The 25,856-nt window shown below is 35.6% G+C and overlaps 1 protein-coding gene across 1 annotated transcript in view; it reads right to left on the bottom strand.

Annotated features, from left to right (window-relative positions):
- Positions 1–25,856, bottom strand: part of LOC149556069 (uncharacterized) — a 76,230-nt gene that overhangs the window by 25,608 nt on the left and 24,766 nt on the right. Inside the window, exon 2 of the mRNA XM_089830205.1 lies at positions 19,461–19,622. Coding sequence (XP_089686331.1) covers positions 19,461–19,622 — 162 coding nt within the window. The remainder of the gene's footprint in view (positions 1–19,460; positions 19,623–25,856) is intronic.

Raw genomic sequence — 25,856 nt, 5'->3', positions numbered from 1 at the left:
GTTAGATGTTGTATATGTCTTACGCTATGAATAAACTTGCTAAATGCTGAAGTTCATTACTTATATGATACAATGTATAATTACATCTTTACTTACGAATAGAGGTTGAGTGGAATTTGGTGGTGCCAAGGTGATGGCTTTGGAGTAAAATGTGAATATTTTTTTTACTGCAATACAACCACTCTCCTCTACTCTTCCATACTTCAAGATAAGAATGTATGTATCAATGCATGCAAATTTTTAGATGGTGACGAAACTGTTATTGAAGAAAAAAAATGGTCTTCCATATGTAATCTTTCCTCTTCTACTGATTGTATATGACATTAAGAATTAATGATCAACCCCTTAAGGGAATGTACCCCCAAAAGGGAGGGGAAATAGATAAGTAGAGGGTTTTCCCCAATGGAAGATCTGACCAAATTTGTTGTTAACCATGGGAGTCATGCCACAACCTACATTGATCTTTCCAATGTCCCTTAGGGAATTGTCTAGGATGACTTCAAAGTGCCATTTCTGCCTTGAGTTACTTTTCTTATTTTATTTTTTAACAAACTAAGGTATCTTGGTGATTTACCATTGGTCAAAACAAGTATCTCCATTAAGCTCTCTACTCTTCAAAGATGTGGTTGTTTTTTCATTTGATTGAAATCCCCAAAATATGACTCCTCTTACATTTCCCTAACATTACTACTTACGTATTACTGATGGCCCATTGTTCTTCCCATAAACCTTCTACATCTTTGGTCAAGACCTATAGAACCCCTATCCCACTCCCAACCACCTGAGATATGTCCTCACCAATTATGAGTTGACAATGACGCCAATCACATTCCATGGGAGGATGTGGTTAGTCATATTTTCTCTCTATAAGAGGTGGAAATAGAGAAACAACTAGGTATTGTCTCAATTATGATATTTGAGAAAATTTATAGTTTTGATAGATACTATGTACTTCTACCGACTAGAGTAGTAATGTTTATAGCTTACATCTGGGAAGCAACTATGATGTCCCCTATTGGGACATTAGGAAATTACAAGATAACTTCAAAATATTAAAAAGGACTTGTTAGGAAGTTAAATGCAAATAATTTTAAAAAGGGTCATTTTATTTTAAAGGTAAAAAGGTGAAAAAAAGGAAGAAGACGAAAGAAGGAAAGGGGAAACTGAAGAGTCATATCTTTGAGCATTAAAAGAAGAAAGCTAGTTTCATTCTGGGGATGCTTGGTTTATGATTTTGGATTTCATTTTCTCTCTTGGAGAGTCTTAAAAAGCTTCAACTTTCAGCAGGTGAGAAGACAGAAACCCTCGAGCTCAAAGACGATGGGCGAAACCCCATTGTCAGTTGGAGACATCAGATGAGAGTTTCTCATAGTGCTTCAGGTTCATATTTTTTTAATCCAATCTTGTTGTAATATCTGTAACTACTATTGGATTTTGTGATTGTTTTGCTGAAGAAATTCAATGAAATATTATTTCTGAAAATTCATCTCTGTTGGAGATTTGAATGCAACATTGTTTCAGAGTTTATATTTCTGCTGGGTATTTTACATTGTTTCTAGTATTTTTGTCGGTTGAATCTGAAAGCTATTGCATAAATTATCTGTTTACATTTCCGAAAATATGTGAGAAATTTGGGGAAAATGTCCAGTTCAGGATATTTCAGAGCTATCAGACCAGTGTATCCTGCCACCCTGTAAAGTACTTCAAATGTTTTATCAGAGATAAAAATTCACAGGAAGTTTTTTTAATACTCTAAAACAGGGCCAAAATATTTGAAGAACACAAGTGGAAGGATAAAAATTAGTTAATGCATGGTGCAGTTTTAAATTATTCTAGAAACATCATTTGAGAACGAATGTTGCTCACAAGCTATTGTCTGCTATGAAACACTCCAGATAATTCAATCAAGTATTTTATCGAACCTTCATGAATGTGGTGGCAGCAATACTAACAGTGCGGATTTAAATATTCTTTTTGCAATGGCTGAAGGACTTTGTTTCATTAAGTTCCACACACACACACATATATGCAAACTGGTGACCGTTGACTTTATCAAAAATTTTATTGGCAACGAGTTTGATAATTTATGGTCCAACACTCAAAGCAAGATTGATTTAGTTTAATAACTTTGGTCTCTCCATAACTTATTCTTAATTTTTCGTGTGACTCATAAAAGTTCGGCAATCAATGTTGTTTGTAAGTGGAGATCATTAATGTAGTCTTGAAGAATTGTAGAGAAATACGAATGTTGGGCAAGAGGCTTGAATTACTATTTTCATGTTTATTTCAAAGAGTCTTGCTCCATCACGAAATGTAATGAAGAGATTATCAATAACTTTGCATATGAAGGTTGTGAAAATTTAGTGGGCTTGCTTCAACTTCTGGCAGGAAGAACGCTTTTTTCGAATTATTGTGGAGGCTCTAATGTCACTCCATGTTTACCGTATGGATTAATTAAGCAACGCACATAGGAAATAGACACGAACACCGAACAGCAAACAGCAGAACTCTTATTGTTATTCGCATCTACCAACAGTACATTATACTTTTATGATATGATATCCCCATTACAATGCTTCCTGAAGGGGTTATAAATACTTTCCGAAGAACGTTCCCGAAGGTATCCATCGGCCAGATACATTATGCCCGCTACAAACTGTTTACCCGTCTGCTATATAACAAGACTTTTACCGAAGGGACCCGTCGACCGATGCACAATTTCTACCGACGACAGGATCCCCCCAAAAAGAAAAGTTGTCTCCTGACGACTAGCAAAATTAGGAGACAACCCACAGTCAAGAAAAAGAAACACTAGAGAGAAGGAGGTGTCCCAGAAGAGTGTTGTTGACGACGCAACTCATACACCTGGTCAGTTCGGATGTGCAGATCTGTCTGAATCTGTGAATTAACTTCTACGGCCTCTTGTCCAAACATCAGTTGAAACGGCGTGTGTCCTATTGTGACTTTGTACGCCGTGCGGTAAGCCCACAGAGCAGAAGGTAATTTCTCCTCCCAATCCTCCCCTTCGATGGCGCAGGATTTGTATATAATTGATACCAGGATTTTGTTGGTAGCTTCGGCCTGTCCGTTTGCCCTTGGGTAGTATGAACTTGACAGCGAATGGTAAATTTTAAACTTCGTGGTGAGCAGTCGGATCACATGGTTTACAAAATGTCCTCCTCTATCGCTTGTTACTTGTAATGGAATGTCGTACCTAGTAATAATTTGCTCATAAATAAACTGTGTTGTACTTACCGCTGAGTTGTCTGGCAGTGCACGCGCCTCCACCCATTTAGTCAAGTATTCCGTGGCAACCACAATGTAACGGCATCTTCTGGTTCGGCTCGTCTTCAAGGGTCCTATGAAATAAGCTCTTGAGCATGAGAAGGATTCAGAGGCATGAAATCTCTTTTCAAGGGTTTTCCAACTCTCTGACATGTATCGCATGCAACAACCCATTCCCTGGCGTCATTGTATACTGTTGGCCACCATAATCCTGCTAGAAGTATTTTTCGTGCAGTTGTGTCCAGCCCCATGTGTCCTCCTGTCGGTCCTTCGTGCGCTTCCTTCAGTACCCGTGGAATTTCTTCCTTCAGGATACAACGGCACAGGATCTGATCGGGTCCCATTTTATACAACAATCCATTAATCAGCTGGAATGTTCCACTCCGTATCACCAACTTCCGTTTTTCATTCGGTGGCATGGTATTTGGAAACTGTCCTGTTGACAAGTATTTGCCAATGCTTGTATACCATTCTGGTAGTGCAACAATCTGAAACAGCTGTGCGTCAGGAAAGTCATCATTTACACCGTCTACCTGTTCTCCTATTCTGATACGTGATAAATGATCCGCGCTTACATGTTTCTTTCCTGGCCGTACAATAATCTTGAAAGTAAACTCCTGCAACAGGAGTAACCATCGGCTGATTCTTCCTTGAATGACTGGTTTGTTGATCATATACAACAGGGCCTGATGATCAACATAGAACACAAATAGAGTGGCCAACAAGTAATGTCGAAATTTCCGCACAGCATAGACCATCCCCAATGCTTCCCGTTCAATTGTACTATAATTTTGTTCAGCTTTTGATAGCAAACGATTGGCGAAGTAGATCGGATGATCCAACCCATGGCTTCCCGTCTGTGCAAGAGTTGCTTCGATCGCATAGTTTGATGCATCCACATGGACATGAAACTCCTTCCAATCAGGGTATGCCAAAATAGGTGTTGTAGCCAGTCGTACCTTGAGTCCTTCGAATGCTTCATCCTGTTCCTTGTCCCATCGGAACAATTCTGTCTTGGAAGTTAACCTATCCAACGGATATGCTATCTTGGCAAAATTCTTGATAAAACGCCTGTAATACCCTATACGCCCAAGGAAAGATTTTACCTCTGTCACATTGGTGGACGGCTGCATCTCCAATATGACCCGCACTTTGTCCGGATCTATCTTCAGTCCTTCCTTATAGACTATGTGTCCGAGCAACCTTCCGTGTGGGACCATAAATCTGCACTTCTTCGGGTTGAGGGCCAAACGCGCACGGCGGCACCTTTCCATACACTCACCTAAGGTTGCCAGATGTTTGTCCTCTGCACTGAACACTGACCAATCATCCAAAAATGCCTTGAAGTTTCCGACGGACATCTTGTCAAAGATGTGTAGTATGATCCGCTGAAATGTTTCAGGCGCATTGCACAGACCGAACGGCATCCGATTATAGGCATAGACCCCATCTTCTACGACAAATGTCGTCTTCAGTTTATCCTCCTCTACGATTGAGATCTGATTGTAGCCGGAAAAACCATCCATAAATGAGTAGATCTCATGTCCTGCCACCTCCTCGAGGATGCTATCCGTGAATGGGATCGGGAACGGATCCTTGATGGTGACTGCATTCAAGCATCGAAAATCAACACATATTCGGATTTGAATGGAGTCCTTCTTCAGGGAGATCACAATCGGGGATACCCATTCACTGGTCTGTACCTTAAAAATAATTCCGGCTTCTAGCATCCGATTGATTTCTTCCGTAACCCGGGCCGCATAATTTTTGTTCATTCTATAGGGCCTTTTTCGTACGGGTGTTGCTCCTTCGATCAATGGAATGCGGTGCACACACAAGTCAAGTGGTACGCCCTTCAGGTCTTTGTACATCCATGCAAAGACATCCTTATATTCTAAAAATATTTTGAATGCTGCTGCCTTTAATACTGGGTCCCAATTGTCCCCTACCAGTATGTTCCGTGGTTCTACTTCGTCTCCCAAATTCATGGTCTGCAACGCGACTTCATTGTATTTGATGGGTTCTTCTTTAGTGAACTGATGTGCCGGGGTTACATCGAGTGACGCATCCCCTTCCGTTATTTCAGTGAACTCCTTTGGAAATGCATCGGTATTGTTTTCTTCTATTGTCAGTACGTTGCAGGTTGGAAACAATTCATAATCCTCTATCTGCCAATGGTATAGACCATTTACTGAATCCAAATCGTCATCTCCTTCCAATCGTAAAACTCCTTCCTGATCCGGTTCCATAATTTGCCCCTTTTCATCCTCTTCTCCCTCAGAATTTGACGAGAGGGCTTCGTCCCCGACCATCTGAGTGTGCAGATCAATGACATACTTCCGGCCTTTACTTTCGAGGGATAAAGTATTTTTCTTCCAATCGTGCTTTGCTTTTGCTTGTATCAGCCACCCCCGACCCAAAATAGCATCGTACCCCTTCCGCTTCAGTGGAATCACGACAAAGTCCAACAAGAACGGTTGTGTTCCAATCGTCACTGGTTGCGCTATGAGTATTCCCAATGGCTTGATTCCATGTTGATCGGCCATTAGCAGCTGCAAGGTAGGTGGCCATAATGTCGACCGTCCCAACTTTTTCCAAGTATCCTCTAGTAGCACATTGACACCGAATCCTCTGTCGACGATCGTGTCCGTTAGTACAGTCACGAGAATGCCCATTTCAACAACCGTCGGATAGCGTCCAGATGAAAGAGCTAACAACATCGAATCTTCTGCACTTGTACCCCCCTGTTTGTTGTTGTCTTGCTCTACGGGTTGCTTAGCACTTGGGACTATTATTGTTATTCGCATCTACCAACAGTACATTATACTTTTATGATATGATATCCCCATTACAATGCTTCCCGAAGGGGTTATAAATACTTTCCGAAGAACTTTCCCGAAGGTATCCGTCGGCCGGATACATTATGCCCGCTACAAACTGTTTACCCGTCGGCTATATAACAAGACTTTTACCGAAGGGACCCGTCGGCCGATGCACAATTTCTACCGACGACACTCCAAACATGACGACTTCCAAACACGGCATACAAAGAGAAATTCTAGGATTGGACTGTTAAAAACTTCTTGCCTTGAGTTACATTATAAAGCAAATACATCTTGGGAGTCGTAATACTTGAAGTCGATATATATTGTGGTCTAAATATTAATCCTTTGTGTTGCGTAAGAACTACTATGGAGCTCTGAGGGAAGCTACGACATCAAATAGTCGGTGAGCAGACTTGCAAGTAGTTAGATAGGGGCTTGGCATAAAAAATTGAAACGGTCACACTAGTAAAGGATGGGTTGACATTATGATATATTGTCTTGGTGGGCTTTTTAAAAGAGATGTTTTAAACTTATATTTATTGGTGGGCTTTTTAAGTTCACTTACAAAGTATTAGTTTAAAAAAACATGCTTTGACATGCATGTGATGACTAAAATTGCATTATTGATCACCAATGAGTAGAGGTGGCAATTCTAGCATGTATTACATCTTAAAAGGCACGTTATTAGTTTAAAACATAGTAACGAGAATTGTAGTTATTCACGCGATTTGGCAGTTCGATTCAAGCTAGGTGATTTTTTGTGAATTAGTGAATCAAATTGACGATTTATTGGCATGAATCACCATGAATCGGCTGAAAAAATCAGGCAGCCCAATTGGGTGACTTAAAAACATTGAAAAATACAACTTTTTTAATATAAAAAATTCGCATTTCTCTTTCGTCCAACTCTAAAAGGCCTTCTATTTGTTGAGTATGACAAAAAGAGAGAAAAAGTGAGAGATAGACTTGAGCTAAAGCTAGAGCAGATAGACTTGTCTTTTCATTTGTTTACAGATAGACATATGTTCCATCGATCTTCATCTTACATACATTTATGATTTTATGTCATTGGTTTTATGGATCTTCATCTTACATACATTTATGATTTGACAACATTTATAATTCTATATATATCTATGTCGTGACTCATTATGATCCTATGATTTCTATTTACTTAAGCTAAAATTTATATTTTACATATGTGATGGATTTATCATTTATGTTCTTTGTTTATGTATGTTAGATTCTATTTGATGATGTTATAGTGTGTTTAAGTTATATTCAATAAAGGGTACATGAAATAAGTTTTAAATTGTTAAAATCTCTAAATTTCAAGGGTTTTTTTAATTTGCTGATTCGATTCCGATTCATGGTCGATTTGCGATTTGATTCAGCCTTGTTGATTCCGATCTAATTCCGATTCTCATTACTTTGGAACTTTAAAATGACTTGTGCAAGTCTATTTAAAGCCCATTTTCTAACTTCTATCCTTTCTTTGACTTGTGATTCATTTCAAAAAGTCCATCATTAGTTGAAGGACGATTTTAATAGTTGTAAATTCATCCAAAAACCTTGTCAACGGCTATAAGGGAGTCGAGTGATGAGTTTTTGTATGTTAAAACATATACAAAACCCGTGTAGACTTGCGATTCAGCTCTAGAATCCCATCAATACCTTTTAAAGCAAGGATAGGTATTGGACTCCACTTTGCAATCCATTCTCCAAAGTTTATAGGATTAGTTAAGGGTTAGAATTATCTTTCTCAAACCCTCCTTTTCATTTTATTTTCAAAGTCTTCACAAGAGTTAACATGGAAAATCTAAAAAAAGAGAGAGAAAAAGGAGAATTGTTATCTATAGGTTGAAGGACAAAATCTTGAATGAATATAAGTCCCCTTATAGGTTTTTAACAAATCATCCTACAATGAGAGTTTATCCTGAACAACAAAATCATATGCATTTGGAACCTTGGAGTTGTCTCATGATCACACGGTTTGTCTATTTAGCACATAGAAGATTTTACAGAGGATAGAGGACCCCTTGTATTTCATTCTGAGTTGTTTTTTTCATAAAACACACACCAGCACTGCCCTTCTCCAGATTGCTTGTCCTCAAGCAATGTCGATTTCAATTTTCTCAAATTGAGAACTCATTCAATATGAGGATTAAGAGCATGACATGTATTCATGGATGTAGTGTTCTTTTCTAAATGAATTCGTACCTTGATTCATCTTTGTTATTCTTACATTTTGTAACTAGACCAATCTGGGAGTTTTCAAAATGCTTCTCTTTCATAAGTGCGATTTGAAGAGGAAGATTATTTGAATCATGTAAGTTAGAAGATTTTGATCATTTATCAAGTTACCTCAATGAAGTCTGCATGTTATGTATACAAGTTTGTGTCTCTCTATCTGCTTAGAAATTTCTGATATACCTTCACCTATCATTCCATTTTCATATTAACATCCCAGAGGACTGTGATACTATTTTAAGTAATTTTCAGTATCACAACGGGGGTCCAACTACACTCATCAACCAACTATACGTTACCTCAGACAACGTTAATCATCTCTATTTTTTCAGTTCGTAACTAATTTCAAACCCTTGAATAAATCTATTTAGTAGGACTCTACACAAAGTAATCCAGTGTGTTATTGGATAGATTCAAGTGCAACTGTGTTCACTTTTTTCATTTATCTCTTCCATTGTTCCCTTAAGGCTTATGTTAGGATCTCTTCAAGAAAGATGGATTTAGAAACAATCATCCAGAGTGTTCAGCACATGTGCACTGCGACAGATACTATATTATTTCTCTGCTAGTTCAATTATTGCTATAGACTACCCATTCAAACCCAAAATCTAACGGGTGACAAGCATGACATATGCATATGAAGGGAGAAAGCTAATCATGTAATAGTATTCCCAAAGAAAATCAATCATACATTTGATATTTATAAGGTGAACCATCTTATGGCAGCATACCACTTGTTTGCCTCATAGCTTTGTTAGGGCCAGCAATTCTAAATTTAGTGTACCATATTACCTTACTTGTTGACAAATAAAGCACAAGCAATGGAACCGAAAGAATATTCTCTAGTTATTCTCATCTTGTAGATCAACCAAAAATGAAACCAAAATAGAAGCATACACATGAATATATGCAGGCACATAGCATATACATGCATTGTTAGGCCCTTCTTATTGACAAGAATGCATTCATTGATTTGTTTCTCCCTAGTAGGATGGTAGGATCATGCTTGTATACCATTTGTAATCTCTCCTATGTGAACCTTACTCAATTTGCCTAATTAGGGTTCAAATGATGCTTGGAAATGTGTATTGCCAAATTAGTATCTTAGTCTTGAGCTTGCATCTAAGTATCACAATATAAATAAATATAAAATTGAACAGTGTACATATAGAGTTACATTTTTCAACTTATTCAATACGCACCTTTGAAGTTCCATCCAAACCATTTATCGCCATTATTAGAGTCCAACAAGTTCAAGGGCACAAAAGTAGAACCACCATATTGCCTCCTATTTAGATCTTTGAAGTTCAAGGGCATGAAGCACATTTGTCATATGACCTCCTACTTAACCTAGATGGATCTTTGGCTACTTGCCCTCCTCACATGTACCATATCCCCCCTCCATAATGGGATGGTTGGATGAAGCATCAAGGAATCTACAATAAAATTTATTATGCCTAATACCATAATAGCAATGATAGAAATATGTTAATTACTTCCATTCCTACATGGAAGACAAAATAGAAAAACACTAAGATCAGAGTCTATGCATCATGCATCAAATCCAATCACTTCTTTAATACGCAGGGACCATATGCTGAATATTATTCATTTATTTAGGCTCCTACTTGATCCATCTTCCTTCATTTGCAGATTATGTCATGTCCATATTTTAAGATAGAATTTTAATAATGATTAAAAATAATAATATTATTAAATAAATAATGAAAATAAAATCATATATTACAATTAGTATTAATATATAAAAAATAAGAAATAGCAATAAACTATTATTATAATATGAAAATAAATAATAGTGTAATATATTATCGATAAAATAAGATTTAAAATTAAATAATAATAAAATTACAATGGATGAATAAATAAATAAAATTGAGTGCAAGAGAAAATTAGATATATCACATTGGTCTGCAAGAAGTTCAGTTTGAAGAATTGAAGTAAATTATGTAAGGTCCCGACTAGGGACATTACAGATTATAATGACTTATTTTATTTTAGAGTAACTCTTTCTTGGTTCCCCTATCCATTTAAGACTCCTTCCATTTTATAACTTAATGTCTTATGGAGAGAGATGTCTCTCGGGAGTGGTTGCTCTTTAGGAACTGGATGTGTCTCTTCAGAACTATTTGTTTGTTCACTTCACCACCCTTCTTCTTACATCACAACATTTAGAGAATTGGTACTAACTGAAATCACACCACTCTTCAAGATCGTATCGTAAAAGTATAAAGATCTCTGGTAGAGAATAGAAGAATCAAATTTTTCAAATATCCACTTACAGTTCTGATTTTAATCTCTTACATAATTCAGTTCTGATTTATCTTGACAGACTGAATATATATATGAATGTATCTGATTTAATAGTGACTGTAATGTGCACTAAATATATTAATATTACTGCAGAAATAATTCTTTAGAAATCTCTCCTGTTAGAACAGTGCATTGCCTTTGTTATTGATGATGCTCAAAGAGGCAGTGATGACTTGATATAAATATGGTTTTGGAGAGTCATATCCCTACAGGGACATGCTCTTCCATTACAAAGGAAGTTCGCCAACAACGATTAGACTATTTGACTTGTAATTAGTCACAGCCCAAAACCAACCAATATTTATAACTAGTAGATAGGTATATATATATATATATATAGCTTCATTCGAATTGAAGCATGTAAGTAAATGATATATATACTATATCTTTAACACTCACTCTTAGTGAGGGAGAATTGAACACAAAAAATCTTATTCACTTGATATGTGCACTGACATCAAGCAGGAGAATTGAAGCATGTAAGTAAATGACATATATATATATATATATATATATATATATATATATATATATATAGCTTCATTCGAATTGAAGCATGTAACTAAATGATATATATACTATATCTTTAACACTCCCTCTTAGTGAGGGAGAATTGAACACAAAAAATCGTATTCACTTGATATGTGCACTGACATCAAGCAGGAGATGTCTATCAAGAGAATAAGTTATCTGATTTCTAGCACTTCGGGACAATTAAGTCGATCAGATTAAAAAAATACATTGTCATGAACTCTATCATGACAAGTATTATGATCTTCGGCACTTCAGGACAACTTAATGAAGTCTAATCATAATACATTCGTTATCATGACTTTCGACACTCTGAGGCAACAATTTTAAGTCTGACACGATAACAGGTCTACTATTTATAAGATCATCACCTTATAATGGTTACCTTCTATTTATATATATCAATGAAAGATCGTCACCTTTCATGACATATCACATGCAACTATAAGATAGTAACATTTATCAACAAGAATTTATATGAATATACACATATATTTCAAAAATTGAGATTTGATTTCAGTAGTTACAATCATAGTTGAACCATCCCAAGTTTACCTCTAAAAAACTCCAATTTGGGCTTGGATAAAGGTTTAGTGAGTACATCCCCTGTTTGTTCATTTGTGTTCATGTATTCTACCTTGAGAACATCTCGATCTACCATATCTCTAACATAATGATAAGGGATTTCAATATGCTTTGACAGATTGTGGAAAACTGTATTCACAAACAACTTGATGCAACTTTGATTATCGCAATGCATAATTGTTCGCTTCAAGGGTTTCTCAAACAATCCAACTAGCAATTTTCTTAACCATACTGCCTCTCTAGCTCCCATGAAAGAAGCTATGTATTCTACCTCAGTGGAACTTCAGGCGATTGATGATTGTTTTTTGCTAAACCAAAATATCATTGTTGAACCAAGACTGAAACAACATCCTGTAGTACTTTTACGATCAGTAGAGCTGCCAGCTCAATCAGAATCAAAATATCCATGAAGGTTAATCTCAACTTGATCATACTTGAGACCCAGTCCAATTGTACCACATAAATATCATAAGATGTGTTTGGCTGCCATGAGATGGATCTTCTTTAATTCACACATGAATTGACTTAATGTATTGGTTGCGTAACAGATATCACGACAAGTGTTCACCAAGTACATCAGTGATCTGATAATTTGTCTGTAGTAAGTGGGATCAGTGGGCTCTGATTCAAATCCGTCATTCTTCAATTTCTGTAGATTTGCTTCCGTAAGAGTAGTTAAGGGTTTGCAATCCATCATCCCAAATTTCATCTGAATGTCAACAGTGTATTTTCCTTGATTTAGAAAAATGTAGTTCTTTTGCCATACTTCTAGGCCTAGGAAGTAGAGAAGTCCTAGATCTTTCATGTCGAATTCAACTACCAGATCCTGTTTTCATTTTGCTATAAGATGTTCCTCACGTGTTATTAGTAAGTCATCAACATATAATACAAGAATAATCATATCACCATCAACTGTTTTTAAATATATATTAGGATCAGGCTTAGTTTTGGAGTATCCTAATTTTGAAAGATAACTGTCTATTCTTTCGTACCATGCTTTGGGGGCTTATTTAAGATCATATAGTGCTTTCTTCAGTTTACATAGGAATTTTTGTCATGAGTGACAAATTCTTCTAGTTGTTTGATGTATACTTCTTCGATTACACTATTTAGAAACAGAGTTTTAACATCCATTTGGTGTATCTTTCACCCTTTGGATGCTACAACGGCTATGATGGTTCTAACAGAAGTGTAATGAGCAACTGGAGCAAAGGTTTCTTCATAATCTATTCCTTCCTTTTGCGAAAATCCGCAAGCTACAAATTTGGCTTTTTATTTTTCAATACTACCATCTGGTGCATGCTTGATTTTGAATAACCATTTGGAGAAAACAACTGATTTATCTTTAGGTCTGAGTACAACATCCCATACATCATTTTTTAATATGGATTGATATTCTTCAATCATCACATCTTTCCAAGATTCACATGATAATGCTTCTTCAACACTTGCAAGTTTTGTTTTGATGAGTTCGGATATTTGTGCAACATAACATGAATGGCTCCTTGTTCTCTTGTTTTCTCTGAATACTTCATCAAGTTCTACTTGATTTTCTTCTATCATTTTTATTGCCCAAAGTGGCCTCTTTTTTATTGTTAGGGTTTTCAATATTTTCTATATTAGAGCTTGGAGGTGCAAGACTTCCAGAATCACTCTCCTTTTGATTCTCCATTGTGGGATTCTCATCTAATTTGGTAGTTGGTTCTATGTATAATTCATCAATGTTCTTTAAGAGATTAAAAGCAATGTCTTCTTCAAATTTTACATCTCTGCTGATTTCAATAGTTCTTTGTCCAAGGACATAAATCCTGTAATCTTCGGATGATTCACTATATCCTACAAGTATGCCTTTCTTTCCTAATGGTTCTAGCTTAATTCTCTTTTCCTTGGGAATATGAATGTATACAGGATATCCAAAGATTCTTAAATGACTTGAGTCTATCTTATTTCCGTTGAATACTTCTTTAGGGGTTATATTTTCTAATATTGAATGAGGACATCTATTTTGAATGTAAACTACGGTGTTAGAAGCTTCAACCCAGAATGAGATGTGGAGATTTTGATCATGCATCATAGCTTTGGCAGATTCTATAATGGATTTGTTTTTCCTTTCAGAAACTCCATTCTGTTGAGGATTATATGGTACAGAAAACTCTCTCTTAATCCCAACAGAGATGTGGAACTCTTTAAAGTTTTCCAAACTGTATCACCCCCATTGTCGGATCTTAGAGTTTTGATTTTCTTTCTAGTTTGGTTTTCAACTAGAGCTTTAAACTCTTTGAATTTGGATAACACTTCATTTGACTCCTTAAGTTTAAGAAAGTAAATCCAAGTTTTTCTAGAGAAGTCATCTATAAAAATTACATAGTACAGACATCCGCTTAGAGAAGGTACTGACATTGGACCACACAGGTCAGTGTGAATAAGTTCAAGTACAGCTTTGGATTTATGTTCACTTCTGGGAAAAGACCCTTCTGTATTTTTACCTGATGCACATCCTTTGCAAGTTCCAGGAATGATCAGGTTTTAAACTAGGTAACCCGGTTACTATTTTTCTATGGATGGTAAGGCACAAAAATGAAGATGTCCAAGTCTTCTATGCCAAATTTCATTAGTATTTGAGATTTCATGATTTAGGGCTAGATTTTGAAGGATACAAAGTTTGTACAAACTTCTGTCTCTGAAACCAATGGTTATTGCATTCTTAATGTTGGAGTTCTTGGGCCAGGATAGTACTTTATCCTCTTGGAATGTGATTCGATACCCTTGATCTGCAAGGCTAGAAATTGAAACCAAGTTTCTTTTTATGCCGGGTACAAACAATACATTCTTTAGTTGAAGAGTGATTCCTATTTTTAGTGATCAAATCCCTTTTACCGGATATGTAGAATTATCCCCAATAGTTACTTCTTCAAAGAAGTATCCTTCAAAAGTTTCAAATTTGTCTTTAAAGCTTGTTATACAACGAGATGCTCCATTGTCTATTATCCATGTACTTTTTTTTGGAGTTGAGTTCGCTTGAGAGGGCTAAATAGAATGCTAAATTTTCATCCTTTTCATCATTTTCATCCTTAACTTTTGCTAGGGCTGCTTGAATTTTCTTCCATTTTGGACAGACTTTATGAGTGTGACCAAATATGTCACAATTGAAGCATTGTACTTTGGACCAATCTCTTTTCTCGTATGCTTTGTTGAATTCCTTGTTTTGTTGAATTCCCTTTCCTTTTTTTGTTTGAATTGACCCTTCTTTCCTTTATTGTTTGCATTAGTTTGTAGAGTTTGAATTTCTCCCTCTTGAGATTAGTCTTGACTCCTCTTGAGTGCATTCATTTTTTAGTTGCTCAAAATTTGGTAGTTCAGGTCAAGAGCTTAATCCAGAGATAAAGGTTTCCCAAGATAAAGGTAAACCTTTTAGAGCAATTAAACATAGCTCTTTATTATCTACTCGATTTCCGATGATAGCAAGTTCATCTTTTAATTCGACAATTCTTAAAAAAAATGATGCAATAGACTCTCCATTGTTCATTTTGATGTATAGCAGTTGTTGCTTCAGTGTTAGTAGTCTGCTAGCACTATTAATTTCAAATGTATTCTTAATAGTGGTGAACATCTCATATGTTGTTTTTAGGCTTGATATTGATGGGAGTATATGATCTTTGACAGAATCTATAATGATCTTCATAGCTTTATTATTATGTCTTTTCTAAGTTGTTTTGTCTGGATCATTCTCAGCATAGACTTATTTTCCTCGATGTATCCTTCTAGTTCCCTTTCTCGAAGAATGATCATTACTCGTATTTTCCATGATGCAAAGTTGGAGGCCCCTTCAAGTTTGTCTTCTAATCTTACATGATTCACCATAGTTTCAGATTGAAGATAATTTAATAGATTTAAATCTGAATGAAACTGACTGTGATGCTATATCAACTAGGCTCTGAAACCATGTAAAAGTATAAGGATCTCTGATAGAGAATAGAAGAATCGAATTTTTCAAATATCCACTTACAGTTTTGATTTTAATCTCTTATACAATTCAGTTCTGATTTAACTTGACAGACTGAATATATATATATATATGAATGTATCTGATTAGTGACTGTAATGTGCACTAAATATATTAATATTACTACAGAAATGATTCTTTAGAAATTGCTGCTGTTAGAACAGTGTGTTGCCTTTGTTATTGATGATGCTCAAACAGGCAGTGATTATAAATATGGTTTTGGGGAGTCATGTCTCCGTAGAGACATGACTCTATGTGGCACATGTCCCCACGGGGACATGCTCTTCCATTACAAAGGAAGTTTGCCGACAACGATTAGACTATTTGACTTGTAATTAGTCACAGCCCAAAACCAACCAATATATATAATTATTATGTACACACACACACACACATCTTATATCTTGAAAATCATTTACAAATCACAATGTTGAAAATATATATATATATACATACATAATTTACTTACATGCTTCAATTCGACTGAAGCTATATCTTTAACATGTATCCTTTATTTGTATTGCCTGACTTTATAACAAATCATTTGCTTGTGTTTTCTAAACACATCACCTATTTAAAGCTTGTCACCTTGATGCTTGTTGTACCCATTCACAATTGTCTCTTTAATTGACCAATCATTGTTCATTTGTCTTTTCCTCTATTACAAGTTGCTTCTTAGACAGTCGACCATTCAATATTAATCAATGAATGGTTGCTACTATACACTCTAGATTGCCAACTTGTCAGATAGAAGATATAGTTGCTGTCATATGTCATGTAGTCATTGTCAAATACGGAAGGTTTATACTTAGATTGCTGGTATAAGATTCTGTATTTCTTCATGAAGTCACTACTTTATAGATTAGAAATAAATTAATGATGATAACTCCTTTGAAATCCCTCGAGTTCTAATTTAGACACATTCAATTACTGATACAATAATAACTTCTCAAATGCAGAGAATAGTATAAGACTTCAAAGAACATATTGCTATATCCTCTGACCTCTTTGGACCCATTAATTTATCTTAGGACCTCTTATGACACCTAGGACCAATCAGAAATTGAGAAGTCTTAACGAGTAAGACAATTTTCTGAGTTTATTTAATGAGGACAAATGTGCTATAGCCAGGGTAATGACGGGAAAAATGTAATCTTGACAGGGCATGACATAAGCTCTTAATTTCAAAAATAAATTGCACATTTCATTAGTTTTGACATATTACCAAACTAAGAAATGCCTTATTGAAACAAATGTCAATGATTTTGGGTCAATGGTTATAATATTGACCCAATAAGGGCAAAATAGTTTATCACTCACTTTCTTTTTTTATATTGAAATTGTTTACAAATATTGTGCTTATTCAAGCAACAACATGAGAATTACAAACTTATTCAAGCTCCTTTTGAGCAACCACACTAGAAACAACATTTGGAAGACCAAGAGTCACAACTTAAAATCCACCTTTTACAATGAGACAAATACAACCAATAGAAGACTAAGAATCACAACTTAGAATTCCACAAAGATGTCCCTCTTGGGATTTGAACCAGGTTCTCCACAATGAAACTCATTGCTTCAACCAAGCTAAACCCCTTGGACCTTTATCACTCACTTTCACAAAATTCATAATTTTCAATATCCATTATCCTCTAGTTCTACTACAACTCACATAGAAAATTCAATATAAAGTACAGCGTTTTGTATGAATTATACTTTCTAGTTTCTACCAACATGATAGCTATTTTTATGGGCACCTTCATGATGTACATCTCTGTGTAAGGATGCATATTGATGAACATGCAATTTTGCTTTTGTTGGCATGTGTTTAATACAACATAGAAGAACACATCAAAGATTATGAATGTTACTGTATCAAAATAATTTCTCTAACAATTATTTTATATGCTTCCCTGTACGTAACCTAAGTAACAAAGAAATTATGGAATTGGGTTTACGAGGTGGCATTTATAGCATTGGGTTATGTAACTGGAGCTTGCAATGTCCCCTTTCCCTTGATTCTGCCTGCAGCGTTGTATAAGCTCATTCTTATAGTTTTCCCATGAGCTGGAGGAAAAAGTCTCTTTAAAGGGGGTTACAGTTTGGGAAGGCTGGCAAATAACAAATAAATAATCTTTAATGACATTTTCTATTTCATTTTGTCAGTTTCTGACACTGAAGTATGGGAGCTATCAAATGACATTTCAAAGTGAGCATTTATGCTGTCAGAGTGGGGGTGGGAAGTGGGTTTCAGCATATAATTATCATTTATGCAATATGAAGTATGTTTTGTGCAATGCAATTTAATCAGCAATATGAACATGAACATAAACATCAACAATAAAGATCTACAATCGACAATTCATGTGTTAAACTCATAGATGGACTACCGGCCGAGTTTTCTAGCTTGGCAAGTTTTTATGACTTTAGTGGCGCCAAAAACTTGTCAAGTACTTGCTGGTCGTACTTGCTGAGTTTTTGTTAAAAACTCAGTCATAGTTTTATAACAGCAGTGAAAGGCAAAAAACGGCCCAAATCAGTTTCATTTCTAATTTCTTCACTTGTATTTTGTTGAGAGGGAAAAACTCTTCCAAACACTTGTAAACTGATTTTGATCGATTTGAAGCGAACTTGAGGCGGCTTTGAAGCACATTTGCAGCAGGTTTGGAGCGGACTTTTTGAAGAAAATGACATCAATGATTTGAAGAGGCAGACTATGGAGAAAGGCTTGGATTTGGTTTCACACTAGATGACATTGAGTTGAATGAGTAGTCACTGCTAGTGCCAGGAGAAGCTAAAGGCAGAGCTATATCTAGGATTGAGGACAAGTCATAAACTGAGAAAGACATACCGAGCAAGAAGGCAATCATGGCCAGTTCAGACTTCTAAGATTAGACCCTCTAGTTCTACCTCTCCCTTAGTCTTTATTATAATTGAGAAGAGGAAGATGTAATTGGAATGATGTATTTAAATTTAGTTGTACATAAATTATTTACTATTTTGCTTCCAGCCATGAGTCTTCCTTGGGAGAATGTGATTTTGTACCCACTTGTGTTTAAACTTAAAAAATTCTAGACTAAGCTTGTTTGTTTTGTGTTCTCATTTATTGACTCATTGGATGTAACTTCTCATTGAATTTTGCCAAAAAATGCATTTATAATTAAATTTAAGCAATTTTTTAAGTTGCCGATTTTTTGCTGAAAACTGGCTGAGTTTTCCCTGAATTTATTTTTCAGACCTTGGCGAGTTTTTGACTTTGGCGAGTTTTCCAAATATGGTTAAACTCTCAATTTATTTGCTCTCTATATCTCTATGCTATGCCTTTAAATTTCAAAATCAAGTTTATGTCCCTCTTTCTACCACTTTTAACATTATTAAATTATTTTTATATCCATTTTTTTCCCATTTAAATCTCAATATTTTGATAACATTTTATACTTTTGGTTTGCCATTTTTTTCCAATGAGATTTTTATTGCTATGGTCTTACTAATTGAAGTATGCATATTTTTACACGAAAGCATAACAAATATTCCTCAAATAAAAGGTAGAGGGTTTGTTTTCCTCTAAGAACTGAACTGAGACATTTTCAAAGAAAAATTTCCAATCAAACACGGCATAAATTTCTTAAGTATTAAAGCCTAATACGTACCTCCACTATATCTCTCTCATAAAGATCTGGGGAATATTCTCTTCTTTCATATTCATCCAGTAACCTTGCAATACCAGTGGAATTATCTGTAGCAATTGCATATCCTAGAACAGCATTTCCAGACTCATCCAGCTTAACTGCAGCACGCCGATTGCCTCCTGTCTGTAATTACCAAAGTTACACATAAGAATAGAAACATAAAAAGGGCAGAAGATTTAGGGCAGCATAAATCTTATCTTAGCTTTCAACCTAAATATTAGAGTTGTGTGCCTAAGAATAGAATAGGACACTCTCATGCATGCCAGGGTTGTAAAATGAGAAAATAAACCACCAAATCTAGCCAAACAGAATAGATTCTGGAAATCTCATACTGAAGCCTGAAATATCCTTTCAAAACCGACGTGATATTTTCAGTTTCGTGCCAAAGGAATTTTGTGTAACAGTTGCTATGCAAAGTCTGATTTTTGTCTTCTGAGTTTGTTTTTGTGATTGTATGATTGTATACAGAAAACTGATGTTTGACGTTAATCTAGAGAACTGCAGTTATTGTTTGGGGATTGATCTGGGTAGTAGCAGCCTTCATCGAAGATCTGGAGTATTATAATTGGCATGAGACTTCCAGTTCAAGTATTTGGCAAGGATAACAATTGTTTCAGATTGGTAGTGTGTCATATATCAGAACTAGAGATTAAATTAGAGGCCAAACTGTAATCAAACAACCTACCAAGTGCTCGCATGGTCCTTCCAATTAGCTGGCAACATCATTGAGAGTCAATATTGAGCAGATCAATTCAACCTACCATCCACTAAACACCAATATCAGGCGTTTGGTCTGATCTCAGTGATAGTATACATTCTCAGCACTCATTCTCCAAGTTTGGCCTGAACAATCGGGATCTTTCAGATTTGAATAACTGCCAACAAAAGTGGGTAAGTAAAATTCAGGCCCATGACTTTGACATTGAATATCTTAAAGGGAATAATAATATATCTGCTGATTGGAGGTCAGCTATTATAGCTGTGTATGTCAAAAATCTTTTTGCTAATGATATTGTGCAAAGCAAGGTGCAAGATGACAGATCAAAAATAGATGATGAGTTAATTCTTTACAAAGGATGAGTGTACATCACATCAGAATCTAAACAGAAGGAAAGGATTTTAAAGACTTTCCATGATACCCCTCTTGCTGATCATCCAGGTTTCTACAAAACTTATAAACAAGTGAGAGAACGATTTTCTTGGAAAGGATTGAAGAAGGATGTAATCATTGTAATGCAACATGTGAGGGAATGCAAAGAATGTCAACAGAACAAAGTGAAGCGTGTTTTTCCAGCAGGGTTATTGCAACCTTTGCCTGTTCCAAATCAGACATGCAAGAGCATATCTATGGATTTCATCACTGGATTGCCCAGAGTCCAAGGTAAGGATTGTATATATGTAGTGGTGGATAGACTCACAAAATATGCACATTTTCATGCAATACCATTAGTATCTAAAACACCGTGAATAACAGGTCTGAATTCAAAGAGATTTTCAGACTTCACAGGTTACCAAAACCAATTGTGAGTGATAGGCACAAGAAGTTCCCTGGTATGTTTTGCCAAGAGTTTTCTGCTTGACAGGGACATAATTGACACCTAGCACTAGTTACCACCCACAAACAAATGCGCAAACTAAAATAGTACACAAATGGATTGAGGATTATTTGAGAAAACATATGGGCAAACTAAAATAGTACACAAATGGATTGAGAGTTATTTGAGAAAACATATGGGCAAACTAAAATAGTGCCCAAATGGATCGAGGGTTATTTGAGAAACTAAGTTACAGGACAGTAAACAGTAAGGATTAAGTGGTTGCAATTGGGGGAGTATTGCTACAATACCACTGATCACGTGTCTATTGGTTTCCGCCTATCAAGGCACTCTATGGCTATGACGCTCCTTTTGTGGATTTGAGTTCTGCTAATATTAGAGTTCCTAGAGCTAAAGATGTGATCAAACAAACGAAGGATATTATGGTGGCCCTCAAGGAGAATATACAACATACTCAGAATAAAAAAAGTTTTACACTGACCTGTGCAAGACAGAAAGATTGTTTTGAGGTTGAAGCCTTACAAATAGTCATCCCTTAAGAGAAGTGGAGCAGAAAAGTTGAAACCACGTTTCTATGGTCCTTATCCGATCATAAGGAAGGTGGGTTAGGTTGCATATGAATTAGAATTACCACCCGACAGCATAATTCACAGTACATTCCATGTCTCATGCCTTAAAAAACCCCTTGGACAGCAAATTGTGCCTTCAACGGAATCGATGCCACTTGATTACAAAGGCCAACTAATATTGGAACCTGAAACAATACTGAACATAAGGGAAAAGAGGTTAAGGAACAAATTGTATCCAAAATATTTAGCAAATTGTGCCTTCAATGGAATCGTTGCCACTTGATTACAAAGGCCAACTAATATCGGAACCTGAAACAATACTGAACATAAGGGAAAAGAGGTTAAGGAACAAATTGTATCCAAAATATTTAGCAAAGTGGAAGGGGCTCCTACCAAAGGATGTCACATGGGAAGGGAGAGAGATCTTTGAGAATCCCAAATTGAAATTGCTTGAGGTCAAACAATTAGAGGATGGGAAGACTGTAATGAACCCAAATTAAAGAGGTTGATCGGCCAGCCAGGCAGTGCGTAAAAGCAACCTTTTCGTTGTTCTTGATTAATACTTAAATAAATAAAACTAAAAGATTTTGGATTGGCCTTAGCTGACTTAAAGAGTTTAAATGACGATTTTTAAATAAAAAATTTTAATTTCTTTTTGGGCCAATTTGGCTGACTTGTGTTGGAGATCCCATTTAAGGTGAGGCTATTGTTTAATTTGGACATGCTGGGATAATGAATAGTGAGTGAACGCAGCACAACCTCTTGGGATAACATTCCAGAAGGAAGTGAGGTGGGATGTAACCCCTACCTTATTAATTCTTCATTCTAAGCTATCAACTCATTCTAACTTCCAAAATTCCATTCAAATCATGTTTAGGTTAAGCTCAAGGAGTCCAGTGATATAAGGAGAGAACCAAGCAGCCAGAAAACTGTAAGAACCCTACTGGTTCTACCTTCTAGAAACTCAATTTTAACTTTCCAACATTTCGTCAAACAGTTGTCATTCTGATTTTTGAGTGTATATGGTTTGTTTTGTTTGTATTCAAATGATTTTTTTGCAATTCCAAAACATATACAGATGCATGAAATTTCAAAAAGTTAAATATATTATTCATTGAACCTTTGTGTTTTATTATCACAATGCAATTCTTCTATCAACTTAATTCATTCTCTTCCAAAGAAGAGTTACAAATACGTATGCGATTTTAACAATATGTACAAAAACTAATTATGAAGAACCTGTAATTATTTACATGCCTGAAGCATATTCCAGATCAGATCACAGCCCCTTTGAATGATCTCATTTTGCCTCTAAGGCTCAGAATCTTGTATGAAAACACTACCAGAAAAACGTGCCTCTTGAGAGACAATGCTAGCCCCTGCAACTGAAATGCAGCTTGCAGTAACAAATGTCATCCCTCTATCAAGCTGTAGCAGCTTTTAATGCCCAAACAAAGACCTCTATCTGTGAAACACCGGCTTTCATGGACCAGGCTATCTGCAATAATAATAATCTCTAAACCCTTGCAAATTAATAACTGAACCAGATGCTGAAAAACTTCTACAAAATCAACTGCAAATTGTAACAATGGATGGCACTAAATGATGCCACCTCCGGTTGCAATTTCACTAGATAGTTTCACTAGTTCAGAGTGCAAAAACACTTAGAAGAATTGTAAATTCTTCTAGCTTGGAACTTGAAACCCTTGTTCCAAATTTCTCTTCACACAACAAAAGCAAATACCAAGTCATGAATAATTTCACCTCTCCCTTTGAAAGTATTTAAAATAAGTAGGAGATGATTTCCACAGCTAGTCAAATTGTGATGTGAATATCAGGATTTAACTGTGTGATTTTTGAGTCAAACTCGATGACCCATGTTTCATGAGTAGTGATTCAACATGAATCCATCTCTCATGAGTATTTAAAATCCCAAAAATACAAATTGAGCCTAAAGCTTTGACCTTACACTCCATATAACTTATCATATGGAATTTTGTTGCAAGTTTGAAATATAATACTTTACTATATTTCCCTCCATTAGATGCACAACAAAATAATATAAAGTCTATTTCAATAATCACTTCTATTTCCCTTTAAATTGGCACTTTATATTATTCTTCCTATGCACTTTATAATTCGACTTTATAAGAATTAAATAATGACATTTTAATAATAAAGTCAAATAACATTGACTATTAATTGAGTATTAGTTTGTTAATAATTATAATGTTTTAACTCCAAGATATTCATTATTGACTGAACCTGGAAATTAACCATTATATCCATTGTGCATCCAACTGCCTTATTAAAAATAGTAAGGGTCCCTCTCTAACATCCATAGACTTACTATATAGTAAGTTCCTGAGACTGAACAAGCTGACAAATGAGTCAATCATGACATACCGTAAGTTTGGGTACCCCCACCAGAAATAGCTCTGACCATAATTTGACTTACTCTAAATGGTAAGCCTCAAACTGGAAGCTCTGTCAATGTCACCACAACTCCATAATGCTAACAAACTCTCCAGGTGTCCTACTAAATGTTAAATCCATAACTTTCAATCATGCTAGTCTGAGTACAGATCATACTGATCTGATCTTGCATTAAATAGGTCTAAAAGTTAATGTATTATCCTCTTAGGATATCGACGCCTATAATGGAATATTAGTTTGAAAACTTACTAATCACCATTGGTTAGTTTAGAACCTAAACTAATGTTTGCATGAAAAGTCGCCGACTTCAAGAAGATGATTCAAAGGAGACTTTGAAAGGGGCATGCCCCTTGCTCTATATATTTAATAAGGGTGTGGCTGAAGTCTAAGGACACACAAGAAACAATAAAAGTCTGCTCCTTAGTCGATACTGCCCGAATGCAACTTGCAGAAGTAAAAGACATTTCCAGATTTATATTTCCATATTAATTCAAGACAGAACATTGAAGTTTATCTACAGCAAGTATAAGAAGGTATAATTTAAGTTTGATTCACCTAAGAATTTGCAGAAATTTTACATGGTATCAGAGCCAAGTTGTCAAACCTACGCTCTGCAAATTAAATAATCAGACTTGATATATATCTAGCATCATTCTCCTATCTTCAATGGCATACACAATAAGACCTAAAGACAGGTTTGATGGGAAAGAACACTTTGATGCCTGGAAATTCAGAATCATGATGATTCTTGAAGAAAATGATGTAAAACAATTTGTTGATTCAGCATCCAGACAACCTACTGTTGAACCTCATAAATCTATTTGAAGTAAAGGAAATAGGAAAGCCATTCAAATCATATTAGATGGAGTGAAAAATGATATAGTAGCTATGCTAATGAAACATCAAACAGCATTTGCTATGATGAATGCATTACTAGATGCATATGAGGTTAACAATGCAACTAGAGTTCTCGCACTAAAAAGGCAACTAAATCACATACAAATGAAGAAGGGAGAATCGATGAATTCTTACTTCCTAAGGGTTGCCAGCCTAAGAGATGAACTTGCAAGTATAAGAACCATCATTAATGACACGGAACTAACACTGATGACTATAGATGGATTACCAAACTCATGGGAAACATTCGCACAAGGAGTAAGTGCCAAAAATAATCTTCTTGACTTCAATAGACTTAAGGGAGATTGTCTTTAAGAAGAATCCAAAAAACTAAAGAAATGAGAAAAATTGAAAACAGAGGATGAAGAACTTCATGTTCTTAATACAAATTCCTATGAAGGCAGCAAGAAGCATTTCAAGAAAAAAATGGGTAATCAAAAGAATGACAAACCTAAAAAAGATCTATCAAAAATAAAATGCTTCGGATGTGAAAAATTTGGACACTACAAATCTAATTGCCTTAAGAATTCTAAGAAACAAGTGAACTGTATAAACATCACTAGGGAAGAAGATAACTATGATCCTGAGAATCGTGTATTATATTCGGCACTATCTAATGAAGTCTCAAATAAAGCATGGGTGATTGATAGTGGATCTTCTCGTTGTATTACAGGATACAAAAAAGCTCTAGACTCTATGTCAGAAAACATTAATGGCAAAGTCACCGTAGCTAATAATTCAACACATTCCGTCAAAAGAATTGGAAATTGCACCTTGAAACTAAAGTCAAATAGTTCTCTACTTCTCAAAGGAGTACTCTATGTACCACGAATAAAAAGGAATCTAACCTCAGTTATGGCACTTTAAAGATGATGAACATAATGTTGCATTCATGGACG

The sequence above is a fragment of the Cupressus sempervirens genome, chromosome 5 (genome assembly GCF_028749045.1).
Source record: "Cupressus sempervirens isolate cs-2001-9-10 chromosome 5, ASM2874904v1, whole genome shotgun sequence".
Lineage (NCBI taxonomy): Eukaryota > Viridiplantae > Streptophyta > Pinopsida > Cupressales > Cupressaceae > Cupressus > Cupressus sempervirens.
The sequence above is the reverse complement of the archived record's forward strand: the minus strand, read 5'-3'. Positions and strand labels throughout refer to the sequence as shown.